The sequence below is a fragment of the Protomyctophum parallelum genome (assembly GCF_964188405.1).
Source record: "Protomyctophum parallelum genome assembly, chromosome: 18".
Classification (NCBI taxonomy): Eukaryota; Metazoa; Chordata; class Actinopteri; order Myctophiformes; family Myctophidae; genus Protomyctophum; species Protomyctophum parallelum.
The window spans coordinates 43,247,171-43,271,703 of NC_139716.1; the positions used below are offsets into that span (position 1 = coordinate 43,247,171).

At 45.4% G+C, this 24,533-nt stretch overlaps 1 protein-coding gene across 1 annotated transcript in view; it reads left to right on the top strand.

The window, feature by feature from the left end:
• Positions 1–1,019: 1,019 nt before the first annotated feature.
• Positions 1,020–24,533, top strand: part of LOC310875635 (uncharacterized protein) — a gene marked incomplete at its 3' end in the record, with an annotated part of 32,565 nt that continues 9,051 nt past the window's right edge. The window contains exons 1-10 of the mRNA XM_083788923.1: positions 1,020–1,231; positions 4,955–5,134; positions 6,088–6,254; positions 9,943–10,243; positions 12,302–12,410; positions 16,495–16,727; positions 21,115–21,252; positions 22,126–22,345; positions 22,679–22,792; positions 23,134–23,196. Of these exons, the coding sequence (XP_083645049.1) occupies positions 4,955–5,134; positions 6,088–6,254; positions 9,943–10,243; positions 12,302–12,410; positions 16,495–16,727; positions 21,115–21,252; positions 22,126–22,345; positions 22,679–22,792; positions 23,134–23,196 (1,525 nt within the window). The 5' untranslated portion in view covers positions 1,020–1,231. The remainder of the gene's footprint in view (positions 1,232–4,954; positions 5,135–6,087; positions 6,255–9,942; positions 10,244–12,301; positions 12,411–16,494; positions 16,728–21,114; positions 21,253–22,125; positions 22,346–22,678; positions 22,793–23,133; positions 23,197–24,533) is intronic.

Consider the following 24,533-nt stretch of genomic DNA (forward strand, 5'->3'; position numbering starts at 1 on the left):
ACATCATGTCCACTTCCAAGAAAAAGTAACCTTTGTTTCCAGTTCTGAACCAGCGTCTAAGGTTCTGAATCTGAACCGGTTCATTTTCAGCTATAGGGTTCTGAATCTGAAAGAACGTAGGCCTAACCAAATCTTTATCTTTAAGATATAGATAAGATGATGAGACCTTATCTTTAAGGCATTGAGACATTCGTCAGTTAGAGAATTTATTGCACAAGAACATTTCACACTTCAATGACAACACAAAGCATTGTCAAACAGGGGTTCCAGCCTTCCAGGGGGCCCCCAGCCAAATGGACCCTTACAGATCCATCCGAGGTTACACTCTCAAGAGATACACACCCATATAAGGCTCCATTTGGAACCCCCTCTAAACTGATATCTATTTAAAAGAATTGTTCATACATTTCATGCATTGATGCTATCCTATACAGACAACCATTCTATAGCTGTCAGGTTCTCAAACATGACTCACATAACATGCATCATTGTATGTACCAGGGACCCCCCAGGGACACCTATATGAGTCTTTTCCCTATATGAGTATTTCATTCAGGAGTCAAGTCAGCACTGCAATACTAAATGTATTTTAGGATTAACATCCCAATCAGAGATTATACATTACACCTGGTGGTATGTTTGGTCTGCCTGCCTGTCTGCCTGCCTGCCTGCCTGCCTGCCTGCCTGCCTGTCTGCCTGCCTGCCTGTCTGTCCGTCTGTCTGTCTGTCTGTCTGTTAAAGTACATTTTAATGCTAATACTTTTTACACTTTTTAATACTCGAGTGCATTTTGAATTCAGGACTTTTACTTACAACAGAATATTTCTGCAAGGCAAGTCAGTATTGATACTTTTACTTAAAGTAAAACATGTCAGTACTTTTCCCAACACGGTATAATAAATGCTATTATATTAAAAAATAATGACGACATTACAGTAGCATTGACCTCCGGGTCGACAGAGGGCGCCAGCTAGGCGGCGCTGCCCATCAACCAGAGAAGAAGAAGAGGAGGAGGATGGGCTACCATCGTTTTTTCCCCCATCAAAAAAAACAAAAAATAAATCATAAAATAAAATCAAAACAAAACATTTGTTTGCATTAATAAAACCATTAAACTAATAAACCCCAGTGCGAGGGTGGAAGCAGCTGTCCACGGGTCACCCGTTTGCCCGTAACACCCCAGACAGAGAGAAGTCACCTACAAAAACAAGAGGAAAAAGAACATCTGAATGTGAGTTAGCCTGTCGGCTAGCAGTTTAGCATCTGTGCTGTCTGTCTGTGTGTGGTCTTACAGATCTAATCTCTAGCTGTTGGAGACAGTACCCTATAAGGGTCCATTTGGTTACATTTGGCACATTATCAGAGTTATAGGAATGTAACCTGCAAGCGGACCCGTTAGTATTGTTACACACCTGTAAGGTTCATGTGTATTGTGTGTACACACTCAGAGTTACAGACCTCTTAAGGTCTGGTTTGGTTACATTCGTTGGCACTGGATTTGTAGATCTATTAGAGTTGTTATTACTTATTAGCACTGTCTGTGGCTTTTCCTCCGAGGTGGAAAGCCTGGTTAGTCTGTGGCTAAGCTAGCCTCTATAGTATGTTATGTAACATGATTATTTAGAAATATGATCGATTTCAATCAAATGATCAATTTTTTTTCCATCCACCCTCCACAAATAATAGTGGGTCCATTTGGTTCCATGTGTACAATCTCAGAGTTAGACCTGTAATGGTCCATTTGGTTCCATGTGTACAGTACACTCTCAGAGTTACAGACCTGTAAGGGTTTGATTGATTGATTGATTGAAATATTTATTAACAGTTTGTAGAATTTACAGTACATTTTAAGCACAAACTCAATACAAAGACTGTTAACTGTGAGTGGACGACCCAATTAAGCATTACACTTGTTTACAACAGGGTCCACATTGTTCAATTCATCATTTGGTTACATTATCCCTGACAGGAATGTAGGACTTGAAGAAGCATTACATTTAGTTTGACTCTGTTACACATGTGAAAATAGCATGTGTAATGTAACATGCTCCAGGCTATACTTTTATTCACAAACACAGAACATACAACGTTTGGACCAGTAGGCTAAGGCTATAGGTCTTTCTCAAGTATATAGTAGTGTTCATATTTGAGAAATAAATTATAGAAAATTGGTCACCGACCCCCATCTGGAAATATGTTGTTCCAGGGACCCCCCCAGCCATAAGCAAAGATTTGAGTTAAAAACGTTTGTGTCTGAAAGAATATACAGTAGCCTACATTCAAAGATTTGCGACACATCCTTTTAAATGAACAAATCACACCTGTGTGATTGAAATGAGGGGCGCTCTTGTCATCGTACATCAATTTATGTTAGCGGACATTTGACATTGCTACATAAGACACATAAGATGGTCCCTTATTGGCCAAGTGCTCCCACCAACATGTGATTGGTTGGCTGATTTGCTCGTTCACATGACGTAGATTTTCCCTTCAACGTCAATGGCGTTTAATGTTTTGATGTTTTAATTTATTTTACGTCATAGGCTAATTTACCTCATAGGCGCTAGTAGGCGCTAGCCCCTTCTATCTCTTTCTCTCTCTCTCTCTCTCTCTCTCTCTCTCTCTCTCTCTCTCAGTTTTGATATTTAAAAATCACATCTGTGTGATACATTTTCTCATGAACAACTGAATGTATGTGATTGGTTTAGCCGATTTGCTCGTCTACAAATGACGTACATTCTCCCTTCATTGTCAACGGCATTTAATGTTGCTGTTGACACAAGTGTACGTCATATTTGACGGACACATGACCTAATTTCACCTTTCATTGCCAATGGCAAATATGAGACGTGTGTTGACAAAAGCCCCTAGAGCCCCCCTTCACTGCTGTCACTGCTTAACCCATTCTGACCTGAGATCAGATTCATACGAGGTTTCCACTGGACACACACTGGTCTGATTAAACCCATTCTGACCTGAGATCAGATTCTAAAAATGTCAGTCGTTCTTCGATTTTTCAAAAAATAGCAGACCTACAAGCTCATATCGCGCCACTCGGTGGCGCGATATGAGCTTGTAGATCTGCTATTTTTAAATAGCTAAAGCACGACATGATGCCGACACCAAAATGGGTGCCCGTTCAGAATGGGTTAACCCATTCTGGGCGGGAACCCTTTTTGGTGTTTTACCCCTTCAGGACGGGAACTCCTTGTCGGGTTCTTGTTGCTATGTACAGTATGTGAATATTGTATTCATAGGAGACCATTTTCTAGGGTGCGCTCGTTTTACCCAGCACAGCTCCACCTTCTAATACAAACACAAATCCCAACTCTGACAGCAGCCTCGCTCGTCTAGGGGACTACTCCCTCGACTTGCAATTCATGCCTCGCGATTTCAAATCCCGCTGCTACCACTATTTTTTCAACCACAGCGTACAGTATTTTGCATTACTTTTTATGACTACTTTTTTTGGACAATATAGTAGTTTATATTAGTTTTTGTGAGGTTAGGTTTGGAGTAAGGGTTAGGTTTAGGCATAATCACTTGTGTGCGGTCCAAATGAACACAGCACAGCGCTCCCTACCCCACTGACAACTATTAATCACAAGCCAAGTTTTGCTAGCGCCCCTCCTATATCCAGCTTTTTTTCCCCTTTTTTTTTAATATATTTTTTATCCCACGAATTTGTAACCCATTTTTCACCCCTGTGTCAATCATCTAATGTGATCCTGGGCTCTACACACCCTCCGCCAACCTAGTCCCCATATATGGGGGACAAGGGGAGACCAACCTAGTCCCCATATATGGGGGACAAGGGGAGACCAACCTAGTCCCCATATATGGGGGACAAGGGGAGACCAACCTAGTCCCCATATATGGGGGACAAGGGGAGACCAACCTAGTCCCCATATATGGGGGACAAGGGGAGAGCAACGGACTTGAACTCATGCTTCCTTCATGCCTGAGTGTCCAAGTTGCTCCTTTACACCTGACAGGGGGGAGTTTCCTTGGTTGGACGTAGCGCGTGGAAGGAACACGTTATCCCAACCAGCTCCTTTCCCCTCCATCAGGCACCCCGCCTGGCCAGGGGGAGGCAGTTTAGTGAATAGTGACCAGGATTACTGCATGTTTTTTGTGAGGGTACCTACCCTAGGGGACACGGGGAGAACATGCAAACTCCACACAGATTTTGATGTGTGTCCACAAATGTCCAACTCAGTATGGAGTAGCCACGCCCTTATCTCTGGTCCCACGTGGAAGAGGCCGGCCTCCGAAGGAGGTCTGTACAGGGGGCAGGTGTTAACGATGTGCTCGCCAGACTGCTCAGGCTCGCCACACTCGCATGCTGCACTGTCTGCCAAGCCCCACCTCTTCATTGCTGATTTGAAGCAGCCGACTCCAGTGCACAGGCGGTTCAGTATAGGGTCCACTGCCGGCGTGGCAGGTCCTCTCCCTCAACGCCTTCAGCCAGGTCACAGATGTAGTGGTGCATACAGGAGGGCCCAGCAGACTCCCACTCCTGCTTCCAAGATGCTGCCAGCCATGCACTGGTGGACAAGTCCTCCGGGATGGAACGTAACATCTCTTGTGCCGCCTTGTTGTAAGGGTGGCGGGACTTGAGTCTGTTCGGAGGCTCTATTTCCACTGTAGTGCTGTGTAGGATATGCCAGTCGTGTATTTTGGTTTTCCTTGCTAGCTTGACATTGACAATGATGATGTAAGATGACAAGAGTGCCCCTCACTGAAAACCTAGGCTAGTATTTAGTTGGCTACAGCCAGGTGCCACATTTTGAATGTAGTAATGCTCAGCAACTACAGACTAGAGACAATACATATTTTCATGGAAAATATGAGAATTGATATGAGAATTGATCTCAATTCTTATGGAGGGAAATCGAGATTTGAGCGAGATTCGTGCGGCACAAACTAATCCTCTCATCATTGTGTCTGATAGATGGACGACTACAGCTCTGTTGCCATGGGCAACCAGGCTACAGTCGCCATGGACCACCAGCCCACGGTCGCTACGGACAACCAGCCCACGGTCGCCATGGACAACAACAGCCAGGCTGCGGTCGCCGAGGACAACCAGACGGAGGCCGTCGTGGACAACAAACAGGCAGTGATGGAAAAAGTACTCAATTGTTTTACTTAAGTAAAAGTATCCATACCACAATGTAGAAATACCAATATCACAAGTTTTTAAATCTTTTGAAAATAGCAGATCTACAAGCTCGTAGATCGGCTATTTTCAATTGGCCAAAATGTATATAGGGCTGATGTGTTTAATGTATTAATAATAATCAAAATCTGTAGAGTGGAGTAAAAGTACAACATTTGTCTCTGAGATGTAGTGGAGTAGAAGTAAAGGTATCGGAAATTGGAAATACTCCAGTAAAATACAAATACCTCAACGTTGTACTTAAAGGACAACTTTATTTTCTTTCAACCAAGGTTCATGTTTTAGGTTGTTATTAGAGAAAGTAAAAGATGAGTGGTCATTCTTTTTCATTTGCTGCTTTCTTTCGTTTTGGGGATTTTAGCAGTTTTTGACAGGGGGGCGGGGGCATTCGAGCATGGGGCTAAATATGTATTTTTTTACAAAATATTATGGCGATTTATTATTTTATTATTTACTATAGTCCTACTAGACCCCAAGAAATTACATCTGGCCACAAAAGATCACAGGATCTATTGAATGTGACAAACTGACATATTGAGCCTATACACACAGTATAAGCCTTCCCCCAGTAGGCTACCTTCACATTCAGTAGATCCTGTGATCTTCTGTAGCCAGATGTCATTTCCTGGGGTTTATTAGGACTATAGTAAACAATACAAAAATAAATCACCATAAAATTGTGTAAAAAAATACATATTTAGCCCCATGCTCGAATGCCCCCGCCCCCCTGTCAGAAAGAGCTAAAATCCCTAAAACTAAAGAAAGCAGCAAATGGAAAAAAAAAATAACACTAATCTTTTACTTTCTCTAATGACAACCTAAAACATGAACCTTGGTTGAAAAAAACTAAAGTTGTCCTTTAAGTACAGTACTTGAGTAAATGTACTGTCGGTACTTTCCACCAGGCGGCGGTCGTCCCCGCGGGCGGCGGGACGGTCGCCACGGGCGACGGCGTTGTTGCGGAGGTGGAGGTGGAGGTGGCGGGGCGAGAGGAGAAGAAGAAGAAGATGAAGAAGGAGAAAAAAGAAGAGAAGAAGAAGAAACGGAGGAGGAGTAAAAAGAAACAGAAGAAGTAAGTTCACGCCGCCGTCACCGTGTGTTTACGGTGGTTTGCCGTAGAGGGCGCTCTACTCTGCCGCAGCCTGTGTAGGGCTGTCACCATTTACAAATTCAAGTTGACTATTAACATTGAACGTTGGAACGTTCTGTTTGCCTTTAAAGGTGATATAGACAAGTTTCCAGTGTTTGTACACAGAATGAGTGAGTGTTTCCAAACAAATGCATATCTAGCTCCACCCCCCTCCCCCCTCATTCTATTGGCTGAGCCAGGTAACTTCACGCTATGGGATTGTTGTTGCTGCTGGGAGGGACGCTATGGTTTTTGCTTCGTATGACTAAATATGACATTACAAAATTATGAATTTCTATCGATATCATAGTTACAACAATGACTGTTGAGTTGACATGTTTTTTTAAGGGTAACTGTAGCATATTCGCAATATCACACCGAGTCCCGCAAATGAGGAAGTAGGAAGTAAAGGAGACTCACTGGCTCTCAATTCAATTCTCTTTTATTTGTAATCGTGCATATAAAACATATTGCCCCTCAAATGCCCCATGCCACTACAGCATCGTTCATTCATGTGAACTACTCTGTCCACGGTTATTCATTGCAATGAAGAAAAATCACTATGATGATCCGCGACGGCCTGTCACCGTTGGCGAGCACGGGTTGAATGCATGCTTCAAGCCGGCCGGCAGGCAGGCAGGCAGTCGCCGCGGCGGTGCGGGTGAAATACTATTACTCACTTCCACTTCCACCATTTCAACAAATAAGCACATACAACCCACATGAACGAGAACGATATTGATGTAGGCCTAAACAGGAGATTTTATTGGGGTCTGAGTTGTTCTGTGACTAAGGATCCTCTGAGTTCTGTGGGGTGCTTATTGCTGCTGGTGTTGTTCAGTTTCACACCACCCAACCATGCACTATACATAGCGATTCTCATAATTCCAATAGGCTTACATATGAAATCATAAACATACTATTTCACATGAACAATGTTAGTGAAACTAAGATATGGGGATATTATACATTGCAATTGAAATCGCAAATCGCATCGCATCATTATAATACTGCAGTGCTGGGTTGAACACACAGTCACTGCCTCGCGCTGCAATTGGCTAAAAGTTTAAATCCCCTCCGACGTCCCGAGTAGTAAACTGTAGTGGATATAAACAGTGCAGCCACAGGGGGGGAAAGGGGGAGTATGCTGTTGCAGGAGAACACCTCAGCATCATAATATAGGGAAAGATACAGGGGGGAAAGGCCAAAAGAGTACATTTATATATATTTAAATTTTTGGCTGAAACCTTGTCTATATCACCTTTAAGTTTAAGGCATTATCATCACAAATTGCACAGGGCAGATATGAAAATAACGTAATAATTTACAAAATAGCGGAAATAGTTCTAATCTAATATTAATAGTAAATAGAGCAACTATTCTTGCTATTTTTTTAAATGTGTGGACATTTTTCCACATGGAAACGATTGACGATTATGCAAAAATTGCGATCAGGTGTTTATTATGTAATAACTATGACTGGCCTACGTGATGTGAAATCACGTCGTTATCACAACATTTTTTTCAGCTGGTTTAGGATAAACGCTGAAAAGATGTATACAAACCCACGTTTGTCGACATTAGTAGGGCTGAGTGTATTAGTAGGGCTGAGTGTATTAGTAGGGCTGGGTGTATTAGTAGGGCTGAGTGTATTAGTAGGGCTGGGTGTATTAGTAGGGCTGAGTGTATTAGTAGGGCTGAGTGTATTAGTAGGGCTGAGTGTATTAGTAGGGCTGAGTGTATTAGTAGGGCTGGGTGTATTAGTAGGGCTGAGTGTATTAGTAGGGCTGAGTGTATTAGTAGGGCTGAGTGTATTAGTAGGGCTGGGTGTATTAGTAGGGCTGAGTGTATTAGTAGGGCTGGGTGTATTAGTAGGGCTGAGTGTATTAGTAGGGCTGAGTGTATTAGTAGGGCTGAGTGTATTAGTAGGGCTGAGTGTATTAGTAGGGCTGAGTGTATTAGTAGGGCTGAGTGTATTAGTAGGGCTGAGTGTATTAGTAGGGCTGAGTGTATTAGTAGGGCTGAGTGTATTAGTAGGGCTGAGTGTATTAGTAGGGCTGAGTGTATTAGTAGGGCTGAGTGTATTAGTAGGGCTGAGTGTATTAGTAGGGCTGGGTGTATTAGTAGGGCTGGGTGTATTAGTAGGGCTGAGTGTATTAGTAGGGCTGAGTGTATTAGTAGGGCTGAGTGTATTAGTAGGGCTGGGTGTATTAGTAGGGCTGAGTGTATTAGTAGGGCTGAGTGTATTAGTAGGGCTGAGTGTATTAGTAGGGCTGAGTGTATTAGTAGGGCTGAGTGTATTAGTAGGGCTGGGTGTATTAGTAGGGCTGAGTGTATTAGTAGGGCTGAGTGTATTAGTAGGGCTGAGTGTATTAGTAGGGCTGAGTGTATTAGTAGGGCTGAGTGTATTAGTAGGGCTGAGTGTATTAGTAGGGCTGGGTGTATTAGTAGGGCTGGGTGTATTAGTAGGGCTGAGTGTATTAGTAGGGCTGAGTGTATTAGTAGGGCTGAGTGTATTAGTAGGGCTGAGTGTATTAGTAGGGCTGGGTGTATTAGTAGGGCTGAGTGTATTAGTAGGGCTGGGTGTATTAGTAGGGCTGAGTGTATTAGTAGGGCTGAGTGTATTAGTAGGGCTGAGTGTATTAGTAGGGCTGAGTGTATTAGTAGGGCTGAGTGTATTAGTAGGGCTGAGTGTATTAGTAGGGCTGAGTGTATTAGTAGGGCTGAGTGTATTAGTAGGGCTGAGTGTATTAGTAGGGCTGGGTGTATTAGTAGGGCTGGGTGTATTAGTAGGGCTGAGTGTATTAGTAGGGCTGAGTGTATTAGTAGGGCTGAGTGTATTAGTAGGGCTGAGTGTATTAGTAGGGCTGAGTGTATTAGTAGGGCTGAGTGTATTAGTAGGGCTGAGTGTATTAGTAGGGCTGAGTGTATTAGTAGGGCTGAGTGTATTAGTAGGGCTGAGTGTGGACGACATTAGACTGGACCCTAAGTCTTATGCAGACCTGATGGGCTCAGAATGCCCTCTATTGTAAAGCAGTGGTTCCCAAACTTTTACATGTCAAGGACCCCCAAATTGACACTAATTAGCCCTGCGGAGTGCGGACCCCCAGGTAGGAAAAGGTATGCCGTATAATTTCAAGGTCCCCCAGTTTTGACATGCATTAGTCTACGGACCCCCATTTAATGGCATTTCTATCTCTGAGACCCCCATTTATATTGTAAAATCAAAGTTAATTTAACTCTTAGTTAACCCATTCTGGGTGGGAACCCCTTTTGGTGTTTTAAGCATTATATACTTTAGCTATTGAAAAATAGCAGATCTACAAGCTCATAGCGCGGCACCGAGTGCCGCTCTACGAGCTTGTAGTTCTGCTATTTTTGAAAAATCGTGAAAATGGCACAATTCTTTAAACATATATTCTTTCAAACGTACGTTTTTTTTTTTCAAATCTTTGCTTCATGGGGAGGTCCCTGGAACAACATATTTTCAGATGGGGTCGGTGGCCAATTACATATCATTTTTGGGGTCCTTGTATTTCAGATAACTGTCAGGATTTTGAAGAATTTCTTTTGCATTTTGTCAGGCCTAAATGGGTTAAATAATGAATCACACATTTTTGTCACGACGCAGCGCTAAGAAGAAGACGCCTCCAGGCCCCCGGGGGGCGACGGCGGCGTCGGCCCAACCCTCCGACGAGGCGGAGGGCGTCCGAGTGAAGAAGTGTCAGAGGGGAGAGCGCCGCCGCTGGGACAAGAGCCACTACTGCGTGTTCTGCAGACGGCCGCAGATGAAGATAGGTCGCCACCTGCTGGTGGCGCACAGAACTGAAGCCGAGGTGCAGAAAGCCGCGGCCTTTCCCAAAGGCTCCAAACAGAGACTGTTGTTACTGGAACAGCTGCGATGTCGAGGGGATTATAGACACAATATAGAGGTGGGTGAGACAGGTACATGTCTGTCTGTCTGTCTGTCTGTGCGGATGTCTCTACTTTACTCTACCACAATGTTACACGGGCAGATGCAAAATATATACGAAGATGCAAAGCTACAAAAGGTTTACCATATTTGTAGCTGTTGTATCTTTTAGGCAGCAGGAGGACGTTTGTTAGCAGCTCAACCACTGAAACGTTCCAACACAGATATTATGAATTACTCACCTAATGCTGCAGGTTCCATGTTTAACCCATTCTGACCTGAGATCAGATTCATACGAGGTTTCCGCCGGACACACACTGGTCTGATTAACCCATTCTGACCTGAGATCAGATTCTAAAAATGTCAGTCGTTCTTCGATTTTTTTCAAAAATAGCAGACCTACAAGCTCATAGCGCGCCACTCGGTGGCGCGATATGAGCTTGTAGATCTGCTATTTTTCAATAGCTAAAGCACGACATGATGCCAACACCAAAATGGGTGCCCGGTCAGAATGGGTTAAAGGACAACTTTAGTTTTTTTTCAAAAAGGTTAATGTTTTAGGTTGTTATTAGGAGAAAGTAACATTTATTTTTTTATTAGTTACTATAGTCCTAATAGACCCAAATAAATTACATCTGGCCACAAAAGATCACGGGATCTACTGAATGTGTCAAAGTGACATATTGAGCCTATGACACACAGTGTGGCTTCCCCCCAGTAGGCTACCTTCACATTCAGTAGATCCTGTGATGTTTTGTGGCCAGATGTAATTTCTTTGGGTCTAGTAGGACTATAGTAAATAAAATAAAAAAATATCGCTATAAAAAATTGTACAAAAATACATATTTAGCCCCATGCTCGAATGCCCCCACCCCCCTGTCAAACATAGCTAAAATCCCTAAAACTAAAGAAAGCAGCAAATGAAAAAAAAAGAACACTCATCTTTTACTTTTTCTAATAACAACCTAAAACATGAACCTTGGTTGAAAAAAACTAATGTTGTCCTTTAAGTGTGTACAATTCCCTTTCAGTTTAAAAAACTCATGGCAGCTTGTTTACAACTGAAACGGACTTCCTCTATCTCATGGGTTTTCAACAGGTGGTCCGTGGACCACTGGTGGTCCGTGAAGGTGTTGCATGTGGTCCCTGACCGTGCATTTAGTAATGTAGGAAAGTGAAGATAACTTGTATTTGAATTTATTGTATTGGGTTAGGGTTAGAGAAACAATGCAGTAAGAGTAAATGATCTAGTGACAAATTATGACGCATCGATGTTGTCAGTTACTGGGAAGTCGGAAGTCAAGAACTTCCACAGAAAAGTGAGTTAGAATCTCAAGGGAAACCGTACCGGATTGCCTGGTTGAGTCACCATTACAAGGAACTGTGCCCATATTCAATCGCAAGTGGTGGTCTCCAGGTTGATTCTCAGTCAGGGTGGTGGTCCCCAGGTTGATTCTCAGTCAGGGTGGTGGTCCCCAGGTTGATTCTCAGTCAGGGTGGTGGTCCCCAGGTTGATTCTCAGTCAGGGTGGTGGTCCCCAGGTTGATTCTCAGTCAGGGTGGTGGTCCCCAGGTTGATTCTCAGTCAGGGTGGTGGTCCCCAGGTTGATTCTCAGTCAGGGTGGTGGTCCCCAGGTTGATTTTCAGTCAGGGTGGTGGTCCCCAGGTTGATTCTCAGTCAGGGTGGTGGTCCCCAGGTTCATACTCAGTTGAAAACCCCTGCTCTATCTGACTTCCTCTTCGAAATAAGAGCCACTTGTAATGATTAGTCAACACTAGTTTTATTCTAGTTTTGAGTCTTACTTACAGGACGTTAATATCTCTTTTGAGTGCCTGGCTGTATGCAGCAGAATGTTGTGTCAGAATTCTGTAAATTCCTGTCTCAGCTGTTGGTACGCAAACACGCCATGCATGCCTTTGATCTGCCGGCCACCTTTTCGGCGGTCACCTCTTCACCAAAACGGTGGTTTTGATGGCGGCGGCGCTCATAGTCCATCACCGTGCTCACATCTCCTAAACCTCCCTGGCCAACAATTCCTCAAATTCATCCATTGTCTGTCTACCTGTCTGTGTGTCAGGTGATCCGTCGGGGTCAAGGGGAGATCGTAACCTGTCGTCAGCCGTCACAGGAAGTGAACGCCTCTGACTTCCTGCCGTGTACGCTGTGTCTGGGCTTCTTCCTTAAAGGTACAGTTCTACAGTAACAAGTTTAACAACCTTAATATGTCATTATTATATTTAATCATTATTAGTCATTCTAGTCACTCCGCTGCGCGTCGTGACTCACCACACCTCAGCCATTTCAAAATACGAGGTATCCTCGCACCTCTAATTGCTCTTTTTAACCCATTCTGACCGGGCACCCATTTTGGTGTCAGCATAATGTTATGCTTTAGCTATTGAAAAATAGCAGATCTACAAGCTCATATCGCGCCACCGAGTGGCGCGATACAAGCTTGTAGGTCTGCTATTTTTGAAAAATCGAAGAGCGATTGACATTTCTAGAATCTGATCTCAGGTCAGAATGGGTTCATCAGGACCAGTGTGTGTCCGGTGGAAACCTCGTATGAATCTGATCTCAGGTCAGAATGGGTTCATCAGGACCAGTGTGTCCCCGGTGGAAAACGGTTAAACGGTTACAATCATGGCAACATGAAAATCATGAAACTATTCAAAAATTATTCATTAGAGAAAGTAGTTACACCCCCTTGTTTTATACAGCTGTTCAGAGAGACGAGGGGATAGGGGGCACTTGTTTTATACAGCTGTTCAGAGAGACGAGGGGATAGGGGGCACTTGTTTTATACAGCTGTTCAGCGTGGCGAGGGGATAGGGGGCACTTGTTTTATACAGCTGTTCAGAGAGACGAGGGGATAGGGGGCACTTGTTTTATACAGCTGTTCAGCGTGGCGAGGGGATAGGGGGCACTTGTTTTATACAGCTGTTCAGAGAGACGAGGGGATAGGGGGCACTTGTTTTATACAGCTGTTCAGCGTGGCGAGGGGATAGGGGGCACTTGTTTTATACAGCTGTTCAGAGAGACGAGGGGATAGGGGGCACTTGTTTTATACAGCTGTTCAGAGAGACGAGGGGATAGGGGGCACTTGTTTTATACAGCTGTTCAGAGAGACGAGGGGATAGGGGGCACTTGTTTTATACAGCTGTTCAGAGAGACGAGGGGATAGGGGGCACTTGTTTTATACAGCTGTTCAGAGAGACGAGGGGATAGGGGGCACTTGTTTTATACAGCTGTTCAGAGAGACGAGGGGATAGGGGGCACTTGTTTTATACAGCTGTTCAGAGTGGCGAGGGGATAGGGGGCACTTGTTTTATACAGCTGTTCAGAGAGACGAGGGGATAGGGGGCACTTGTTTTATACAGCTGTTCAGAGAGACGAGGGGATGGGGGGCACTTGTTTTATACAGCTGTTCAGAGTGGCGAGGGGATAGGGGGCACTTGTTTTATACAGCTGTTCAGAGAGACGAGGGGATGGGGGGCACTTGTTTTATACAGCTGTTCAGCGTGGCGAGGGGATAGGGGGCACTTGTTTTATACAGCTGTTCAGAGAGACGAGGGGATGGGGGGCACTTGTTTTATACAGCTGTTCAGAGAGACGAGGGGATGGGGGGCACTTGTTTTATACAGCTGTTCAGAGTGGCGAGGGGATAGGGGGCACTTGTTTTATACAGCTGTTCAGAGAGACGAGGGGATAGGGGGCACTTGTTTTATACAGCTGTTCAGAGAGACGAGGGGATAGGGGGCACTTGTTTTATACAGCTGTTCAGAGAGACGAGGGGATAGGGGGCACTTGTTTTATACAGCTGTTCAGCGTGGCGAGGGGATAGGGGGCACTTGTTTTATACAGCTGTTCAGCGTGGCGAGGGGATAGGGGGCACTTGTTTTATACAGCTGTTCAGAGAGACGAGGGGATAGGGGGCACTTGTTTTATACAGCTGTTCAGAGAGACGAGGGGATAGGGGGCACTTGTTTTATACAGCTGTTCAGAGAGACGAGGGGATAGGGGGCACTTGTTTTATACAGCTGTTCAGAGTGGCGAGGGGATAGGGGGCACTTGTTTTATACAGCTGTTCAGAGAGACGAGGGGATAGGGGGCACTTGTTTTATACAGCTGTTCAGAGAGACGAGGGGATAGGGGGCACTTGTTTTATACAGCTGTTCAGAGAGACGAGGGGATGGGGGGCACTTGTTTTATACAGCTGTTCAGAGTGACGAGGGGATAGGGGGCACTTGTTTTATACAGCTGTTCAGCGTGGCGAGGGGATAGGGGGCACTTGTTTTATACAGCTGTTCAGAGAGACGAGGGGATAGGGGGCACTTGTTTTATACAGCTGTTCAGAGTGACGAGGGGATAGGGGGCACTTGTTTTATACAGCTGTTCAGCGTGGCGAGGGGATAGGGGGCACTTGTTTTATACAGCTGTTCAGAGTGACGAGGGGATAGGGGGCACTTGTTTTATACAGCTGTTCAGCGTGGCGAGGGGATGGGGGGCACTTGTTTTATACAGCTGTTCAGCGTGGCGAGGGGATAGGGGGCACTTGTTTTATACAGCTGTTCAGAGTGACGAGGGGATAGGGGGCACTTGTTTTATACAGCTGTTCAGAGTGACGAGGGGATAGGGGGCACTTGTTTTATACAGCTGTTCAGAGAGACGAGGGGATAGGGGGCACTTGTTTTATACAGCTGTTCAGAGAGACGAGGGGATGGGGGGCACTTGTTTTATACAGCTGTTCAGAGTGACGAGGGGACAGGGGGCACTTGTTTTATACAGCTGTTCAGAGAGACGAGGGGATAGGGGGCACTTGTTTTATACAGCTGTTCAGAGAGACGAGGGGATAGGGGGCACTTGTTTTATACAGCTGTTCAGAGAGACGAGGGGATAGGGGGCACTTGTTTTATACAGCTGTTCAGAGAGACGAGGGGATGGGGGGCACTTGTTTTATACAGCTGTTCAGAGTGACGAGGGGATAGGGGGCACTTGTTTTATACAGCTGTTCAGCGTGGCGAGGGGATAGGGGGCACTTGTTTTATACAGCTGTTCAGAGAGACGAGGGGATAGGGGGCACTTGTTTTATACAGCTGTTCAGCGTGGCGAGGGGATAGGGGGCACTTGTTTTATACAGCTGTTCAGAGAGACGAGGGGATAGGGGGCACTTGTTTTATACAGCTGTTCAGAGAGACGAGGGGATAGGGGGCACTTGTTTTATACAGCTGTTCAGAGTGACGAGGGGATAGGGGGCACTTGTTTTATACAGCTGTTCAGCGTGGCGAGGGGATAGGGGGCACTTGTTTTATACAGCTGTTCAGAGTGACGAGGGGATAGGGGGCACTTGTTTTATACAGCTGTTCAGAGAGACGAGGGGATAGGGGGCACTTGTTTTATACAGCTGTTCAGAGTGACGAGGGGATAGGGGGCACTTGTTTTATACAGCTGTTCAGCGTGACGAGGGGATAGGGGGCACTTGTTTTATACAGCTGTTCAGAGAGACGAGGGGATAGGGGGGCACTTGTTTTATACAGCTGTTCAGCGTGGCGAGGGGATAGGGGGCACTTGTTTTATACAGCTGTTCAGCGTGGCGAGGGGATGGGGGGCACTTGTTTTATACAGCTGTTCAGCGTGGCGAGGGGATAGGGGGCACTTGTTTTATACAGCTGTTCAGAGAGACGAGGGGATAGGGGGCACTTGTTTTATACAGCTGTTCAGCGTGGCGAGGGGATAGGGGGCACTTGTTTTATACAGCTGTTCAGAGAGACGAGGGGATAGGGGGCACCTGTGTATTTATAAGCGCTGGAAATCAAGCACTTCCCTTCTACAGATATGGTGGATCACTGTAACGCACCTGGGATTGACTGATTTAACCCATTCTGACCTGAGATCAGATTCATACGAGGTTTCCACATGGACACACACTGGGTCTGATGAACCCATTCTGACCTGAGATCAGATTCTAGAAATGTCAGTCGTTCTTCGATTTTTCAAAAAATAGCAGACCTACAAGCTCGTATCGCGCCACTCGGTGGCGCGATATGAGCTTGTAGATCTGCTATTTTTAAATAGCTAAAGCACAACATGATGCTGACACCAAAATGGGTGCCCGGTCAGAATGGGTTAAGGTGTAGATTATCGTGACATTTACCACGTGGTCTAATCAGAAACCAGCCAATCAGAAGAAGTATTGGGACTAACCGTTATATTTAATCATTATTAGATGACCTGTATTCATTTTATAATGTAAATAAATATGTTAATTAGACGACCTGTGGAAGCACATGGCCACCTGTCGGAGGAAGACGGGGGGCGTGCCCGCCGACCCCGGCGCTCTGGGACAGGACACGCCCCCCCCGGGGGGAGGGGCTATCCCCGCGGGCAGGAAGAGGAGGCGTGTCCAAGCCGACGCGTCCCGCCTCCTGCCCATCAGCGACGGCGCCACGGAGAAATGCAGTGACATCATCCACCGAATGCACCACGACCCTGTCTCACAGCAGGTACCTGTCTGTCTGTCTGTCTGTCTGTCTGTCTGTCTCTCTGTATACTAGGGATGCCAAACGACTCATATTTGGCCAATCGACGAATCGAGGCCGAAAATCGACTTTTTTCCTTTTTTTTCATTATTTTTATATTTTTGTTGTTGCTGCGCAGCAGTTGAGGAGAACGCAACTATGCATTCCTTTAAGCAACACAACTTCTGCAGCTGCATCCATATGTTTAGAATTTGCATCAATGATCAAATCCCAATAATAAAAAATAAACTTTATTTTGTAAACAACGAAACTGAAGGAGCAGCGGCGCTATCGGCTAGCCGCTACTCCCAACTCTCAAGTGTCTGCAGCCTGTCACGAGCCCCGTAATGAACTGATACGGGACCCACGTTGTTCCGTATTTTAATGTCGGGTCGGATAATAAATACAGTATAAATGACAACTCTGTCCTGCTTTCTTCACGAGAAGAGAAGAGCGCTCACCGCTCAGAACAGAGCAGACCTGTGGCTGTCAGCTCACTTTACGGCATGTGTAGATGAGATGAAAACCTGGGTCTGGGAAGCTCAGAGCTGCAGCCATTGGCTCATGATACGAGCACACGACCAATGGGACAGATCATCGTTGCTAAGATACCACCACGCACACACCCTTGGACGATGGGGTCCACAGCGCTCTGCTCAAAGTCAACTTGCATGCGACGAGCGGCACTGACTGACTGAAAAAATAATAATACAAATAAAAACGATTTTTCGACTCATACGTTTTGAGTCGCGGGAGGCATGAGTCGATAATCGAGTCGATTTTCAACATTTTTCAACATCCCTACTGTATACCTGTCTGTCTGTCTGTCTGTCAACAGTAGAGGAGAGTACAGCAACTTGCAATGGGCCTGGTCTACAAGATATGCTACACTACAAAGACACCCATGTGCTGTACTTATCGCGAGTGCGGAATCTCCTTTGCGTTTGAGTAAAATGGTCACGCCCCCCTCCTACTAGTAGTAGGGGATAAAGTAAGTATATATAGGCGAGGTGCCGCGTCGAACATTGCGAAGTTCACTTGAGCCGACTCGGCCTGGTTCGAGTTGCGACCCGATATGGACAAGATAGTAAATCCTCTGCGATTCCATAGTAGCGTACCTGTCTAACTACTTCAAGAACGTTAAAGGTGGGGGCACGGTGGCACAGTTGGTAGTGCTGTCGCCTCACAGCTAGAAGGTCCTGGGTTCGATTCCCGCTCGGGGCGCTGTGGGTGCTGGCGGCGTGTTTCCTCCTCCGCGTCATCAGTGCCCATACCCGAAGGCGGGGTTGGCGAAAGGGCCTTTCTGTGTGGAGTTTGCATGTTCTCCCCGTGTCCCCTAGGGTAGGTACCCTCACAAAAAACATGCAGTAATCCTGGTCTCTAAACTGCCTCCCCCTGGCCAGCCGGGACGCCTGATGGAGGGGAAAGGAACTGGTTGGAATAACGTGCTCCTTCCACGCGCTACGTCCAACCAGGGAAACTCCCCCCTGTCAGGTGTAAAGGAGCAACTTGGACACTCAGGCATGAAGGAAGCATGAGTTCAAGTCCGTTGCTCTCCCTAGGTTGGCGGAGGGTGTGTAGAGCCCAGGATCACATCACAGGATGATTGGCACAGGGGTGAAAAATGGGTTACAAAATCGTGGGACAAAAAATATAAAAGAAAAAAAAAGAACGTTAAAGGCACACAGACACGACACCAGAGCGAGTCCCACAAATCACGGTCAACCCAGATTTGGCTCAAACAAGTGTTTAAATTGGTTCTCCTGCTATGCCAGAACCAACGGTCATGAAGAAGAAGATTTGATTGGCTGAGCACAGAATGTGGTGATGTATGTATGATGATAAGAGCGCCCCTCACTTCACACGGGTGTGATTTTTATATAAAGCCATAGCTTTGTGTTGGTCGGCTGTGGCTCAGGACGTAGAGCAGGTCGTCCAATAATCCCTGGGTTGGCGCCGGTTCGAATCCCAGCTCCTCCTGTCCACATGTCGAAGTGTCCTTGGGCAAAGACACTGAACCCTACATTGCCTCCAATGAGTCGGTCGGTGTGAGCTCGCCACCATTGGTGTGTGAATGTGAGAAGTGAGGACACTGGCGTCGACTGTTCGCCGCTTCACTTCCCATGAATGAATGTATGAATGAATGAACCATTGTAAAGATTCACCTCCCAATGTATGAATGAATGTACCATTGTAAAGCGCTGTGAGCACTTGGAAAAGTGCTATAAAAATACAATTCATTATAGCTGGGATGCTCCAGTCAAGTGTCTATATTTGCTCCATGCTGGAACTGAACTATAGCACCTATCACTATCAGACCCACTCTACGGATTTCTTAATGCTCAGAATGAACTCCAACTCTTTAAAACTGAGCTCTCTGCCATCATTCGGTCGGTTAAATTGTACTTACAATTTACAATTTAGGCTCTTAATCCAGAGCGATTCACATTAAGCAAGAACAAAAAGCATGGCAATACGTCACATAGATACAAAGTAGTTATCATGAAACATGCGTAAGCTAAAAGAACGTAACAGTGGAATATCTATATAATGAAACTATACATATAAACTATACATATATACTATACTATGTTATACATATGTACTATGAAGTGCTATGACTACATACAATGCAATTATAGTGCTGTGAGGCTAGGGATGCACCGATCCGATACTCGTATCGGAGATCGGCGCTGATCCAGGCTAAAATTCTAGATCGGGTATCGGATCGGTGGCCGATCCATTATCCGATCCGATCCGATAATTATGTGTAATTACAGTATGAAAACAACTCTACCTCCTCTGTGACACAGCAGTGTAGTATTGGCAGTATAACATGTGGAATGCAGCCAGGCTAGCCTGCGCACACATTAACCTGGTCTAATTGTTGCACAGTTATTTAATAAATAATTCAGTGCATTTATATCTGTGTTTGTTACATTTTGTTTTACAAAGTTGGGAAAGTAATGTTTAAGTCAAGCCTTGATGTTGCCTTACACAAAATAATGATTCCAGACTCCACACAGTGAGGCATACAGCTTAATAGGTTATTATGTTTCTTTGTGGGGGGTATCGGATCGGTACTCTGTATCGGCAGATACTGGACCCCCATGTATCGAAATCGGTATCGAATGCCAAAAAGCCGGATCGGTGCATCCCTATGTGAGGCACAGGCTATGAGTCTGTATCAAATGCTATCTAAGTCTACAAGGGGTTAGGGTAAGTGCTATGGGCCATGATGGAGTCTGAAAAGGTGGGTTTTCAGACTACGGCGGAAGATTGGGAGTGATGCTGCAGTTCTGACTGCAATGGGAAGTGCATTCCACAGTTTTGGAGCCAGAAGGGAGAAGAGTTTGGGACGTGTGGAGTGTTGTCCCGGCGTTTTTAGTGAGGGTACTTCCAGCTTCCCTGCGTTGGCTGATCTGAGTGCACGGGAGGGTTTGTAGGGTTCGAACATATACTTGCAAGATATGGGGGAGCCATACCTTTGGTTGCTTTGAATGCCAGCATCAGAGTTTTGTATTCTGTGTAGGCACTGCAGCGAACGGGATTTTGGATCAGTTGGAGAGGCTTAAGTGCACATGCTGGTAGGCCAGTAAGGAGGGAGTTACAATAGTCAAGTTTTGACAAAACTGTTGTCTGGATTAGCAGCTGGGCTGACTCCTGGGTGAGGAACGGTCTAATTCGTCTTATGTTATAGAGTGTGAACCTACAGGATTGAGTGACAGCTGTGATGTGTGTTTTGAACGAGAGCTGACTGTCCAGGACAACACCAAGGTTCCTGGCTGGTGGGACAGACGTTACCAGGGCGTTGTCCACGGAAATAGTTAGCTCCCGCATAGGGTAGGAGTTAGCTGGGAAGAAGAGAAGCTCAGTCTTGTCTGGGTTCAGCTTGAGGTGGTTGGAAGACATCCACTGTGATATGTCAGTCAGGCATGCGCTCTTCCACCTGAGTGGCAGAGGGGGGGAAGGATAGAAACAGGATAGAAACATTTTATGAGTCCCACTTCAACGACGTTAGGAGTCATATTTTGCCTTTTTCTTTCATTTTTAATTTTTTACAAATTGCAGCATTTAACTACCATTTCATTATATATTATAATGTGGTTATATTCATGTGCTAAACAGAAGAAGAAATGATTATTATAAATAAAGCTAGAATAAAAAACAGTACAGTAGTACAGTAGTGCAGTGCAGTGGATGCAGAGGTTGTTGTTTTATTGCGTCCCTTTACTATAAACTGCGTTTTGGGATGCAAAATGCACCCTATTCTAATCTCTGAGTTGTGTGTCATCGGCATAGCAGTGGTAAGTCACCAGAAATTAAATGTGATTGGTCACGTTGTCTGTCTGTCTGTCTGACTCTCCTGCAGGTGAAATGTGATTGGCTGATCTGCCAGTACGGCAGCAGGCTGATGGGGGCGGGACAGGAAGTGAAGTACGACGCGGTGAGCCAGCGAATGAGAGAGCTCGCTCGCTTCCTATTGGTCGTCAAGAGTCTGGACGCCGGGGTGAGTTGATGACATCAGTTATCATAACTGATTATGTAACGGTGTTAATTTTGTTGACTGTGACTAAGACTAAAAGACTAAGGTTTTTGATATTTAGTCGACTGAGACTAGACTACGACTAAACAGTTTAACCCATTCTGACCTGAGATCAGATTCATACGAGGTTTCCGCCGGACACACACTGGTCTGATGAACCCATTCTGACCTGAGATCAGATTCTAAAAATGTCAGTCGTTCTTCGATTTTTTTCAAAAATAGCAGACCTACAAGCTCGTATCGCGCCACTCGGTGGCGCGATATGAGCTTGTAGATCTGCTATTTTTCAATAGCTAAAGCACGACATGATGCCAACACCAAAATGGGTGCCCGGTCAGAATGGGTTAAGAAGACTAAATAGGACTAAGACTAAATGGTGTGTAATTCAAAAGTCTGGAATCTGCTTAAAGGTATATTCAGTGATTTCACTTAATTCAAATATCACTTATTTTTTTGTTTTGCTGTGATAATCCTCCCTACTATAGAGTGTGCTGGCCATAATAAGGAGTTCCTCCCTGTCCCCAGTTAACCCCTGGGGGTCAAAAAACCTTAGGTTTCGTTTTTGGCTCTCTATCCTGATTGGACGAAAGGCTTTGGTCCCACAGCCAAAAACGAAACCTATGGTTTTTTGAGTGAAATCACTGAATATACCTTTAAAAAATACTGTTATGTAATTATCTAATAACTCTTTAATCCCTCCAGGCGTTCCTTATCAGAGCTGTTGGAGTAGACAGACAGACAGACAGACAGACAGACAGACAGACAGACAGACAGACAGACAGACAGACAGACAGACAGACAGACAGACAGACATATAATTAACTCTTTCATCTCCAGGTGCGTTCGCTGTCAGAGCTGCTGGAACCCGACCGGGTGGAGTTGGCGGTCAACGCAGCGCGCCAGGCCCTGGGGTCGCGACCCCGCAAGCTATTGGCCGTGCTCAGAGCGGTGTGTGACATCACCGTCACGGAGAAGATGGCTGCCGGAGACTGGGCGGCGGCTGCCAATGTCACCGAGTTCTCTGAGAGACTGACCTCCGTCTGGGACAAACAGACAGGTAAGACAGACAGACAGGTCAGAACCAACAGAGAGCTAAGGTATACACACAGACAGGTAGGATGGACAGACAGACAGACAGACAGACAGGCAGACAGACAGGCAGGCAGACAGACAGACAGACAGACAGACAGACAGACAGACAGACAGACAGACAGACAGACAGACAGACAGACAGACAGACAGACAGACAGGTCAGAACCAACAGAGAGCTAAGGTATACACACAGACAGGTAGGATGGACAGACAGACAGGTAAGACAGACAGACAGACAGACAGACAGGCCGGTAGGACACACCTTGCCAGTGACCTTTCCTTGTTTCCTGGTTCCTAGCTCCCGTTGTGGGCGAGGCCAAGTGGAAGCGGCCCGCCAGCGTCCAATCAGGAAGTGAGCTGTTCAGAGTGAAGGCCAAGCCTGGCCTGGGGTCAAAGTTCAAACTGAGCCACCGTAAGACACCTGTGTGACCTTTCACCTTACACACCTGATGCACATTAAATAATTTAATTAAACGGAGGCTTTGTAATTAATTCATCCAAATTAATCGCATCTTTAAAGGAGATTTCCGGACAACTCGCTTTCTTACCGTAATATGACGATGATAATACATTGATCACTGGAAAAGTAGCAATAAAAAGAAAATAACTCCATGCTGAGCATTCCTCTGTGTTTTACCGTCGGTCAAATGCTAGATCGAGTTCAATCGCATAATTTTTTCTTCTTTACATCTGTTGACAAGTATTGTGACTGTTATTATTGTTATTAATATAATGTATTTGTTATCATTACAGTTCCATTCTCTGGTCAGGTGTTGGAGAAAACTACAGACTTCACTCCTTCACGCCTGTCACATGGTACGTCTGTTCTCCAATCACATCACACAGTCTCTGTCACATGGTACGTCTGTTGTCCAATCACATTAACCCATTCTGACCGGGCACCCATTTTGGTGTTGGCATCATGTTATGCTTTAGCTATTGAAAAATAGCAGATCTACAAGCTCATATCGCGCCACCGAGTGGCGCGATACGAGCTTGTAGATCTGCTATTTTTTGAATAAAAATCGAAGAACGACTGACATTTTTAGAATCTGATCTCAGGTCAGAATGGGTTCATCAGACCAGTGTGTGTCCGGCGGAAACCTCGTGTGAATCTGATCTCAGGTCAGAATGGGTTAACAGTTTCCGTGCCTTGAATGGATTACTCCAGGTTAATGTCGCTGCCGTATCGGACATACCCGCCTTTTGTTTTATGTGTTTAATCCGCCGTAATGTAATGAATCAAAAGAAAATCCGTCTTCGTCGCGGAGTATGAGACTGGATGCCTTCGCTGTGATGACAAAACCGGAAATCGTCACATGCTGTGGGCTGCTAGGGCTTCTGGGAAATTGAGGCCAATGGAAATGCATTGGGTGCAACGCCTCATTGAAACCAATCTTGTGTGCGTCTTCCGCGTGCACCAAGATGGTGGATGCTACACACAGATCATAACAAACCACGGGAGCTTTTTTTGATGGATTTTCGCGGATTAAAAGCCCAAATAATTCAGCGTATGCTCTAAAGGTAATACAACAATCTCGGCAGTGAAGGGGGGTTGATTAAAATGCGGGTTAATCGTAAAAAACAGTCAAACTGTTAAGGGCTCTATCTTCGTCCATGCTAAACCCCTTGGCGGGGTTGAGGCAGTGTGTGTTTGAGGAGCGGAGACGGCGCTGGTTTTGTAGTGTTGCTCCTTGTTCCGTAGTTGTAGTGTAAGTGCAGAGGAAGTTGCTTTAGCTCCCGGCTTGCCAGCTGTCAAACAGGCTAAAGCCGGTAAGAGCGCCTCTCACTTCACACAGGTGTGATTTATAATGATAACGAGCACCTTATTGAGCAGGCTTATCGAGACGGTCTTTTATCCCATTCTGACCTGAGATCAGATTCTAAAAATGTCAGTCGTTCTTCGATTCTTCAAAAATAGCAGACCTACAAGCTCGTATGAGCTTGTAGGTCTGCTATTTTTCAATAGCTAAAGCATAACATGATGCTGACACCAAAATGGGTGCCCGGTCAAAATGGGTTATTGAACGGGTGTTTCATCTATTGAGCATTTTCTATTTTGTGTGTACCGTCCAGTAACTAGTTACCTTTACTACATTAGTTGCTCCATTTAAAAAGTAACTCCGTTACTTTACTTAACCCATTCTGACCTG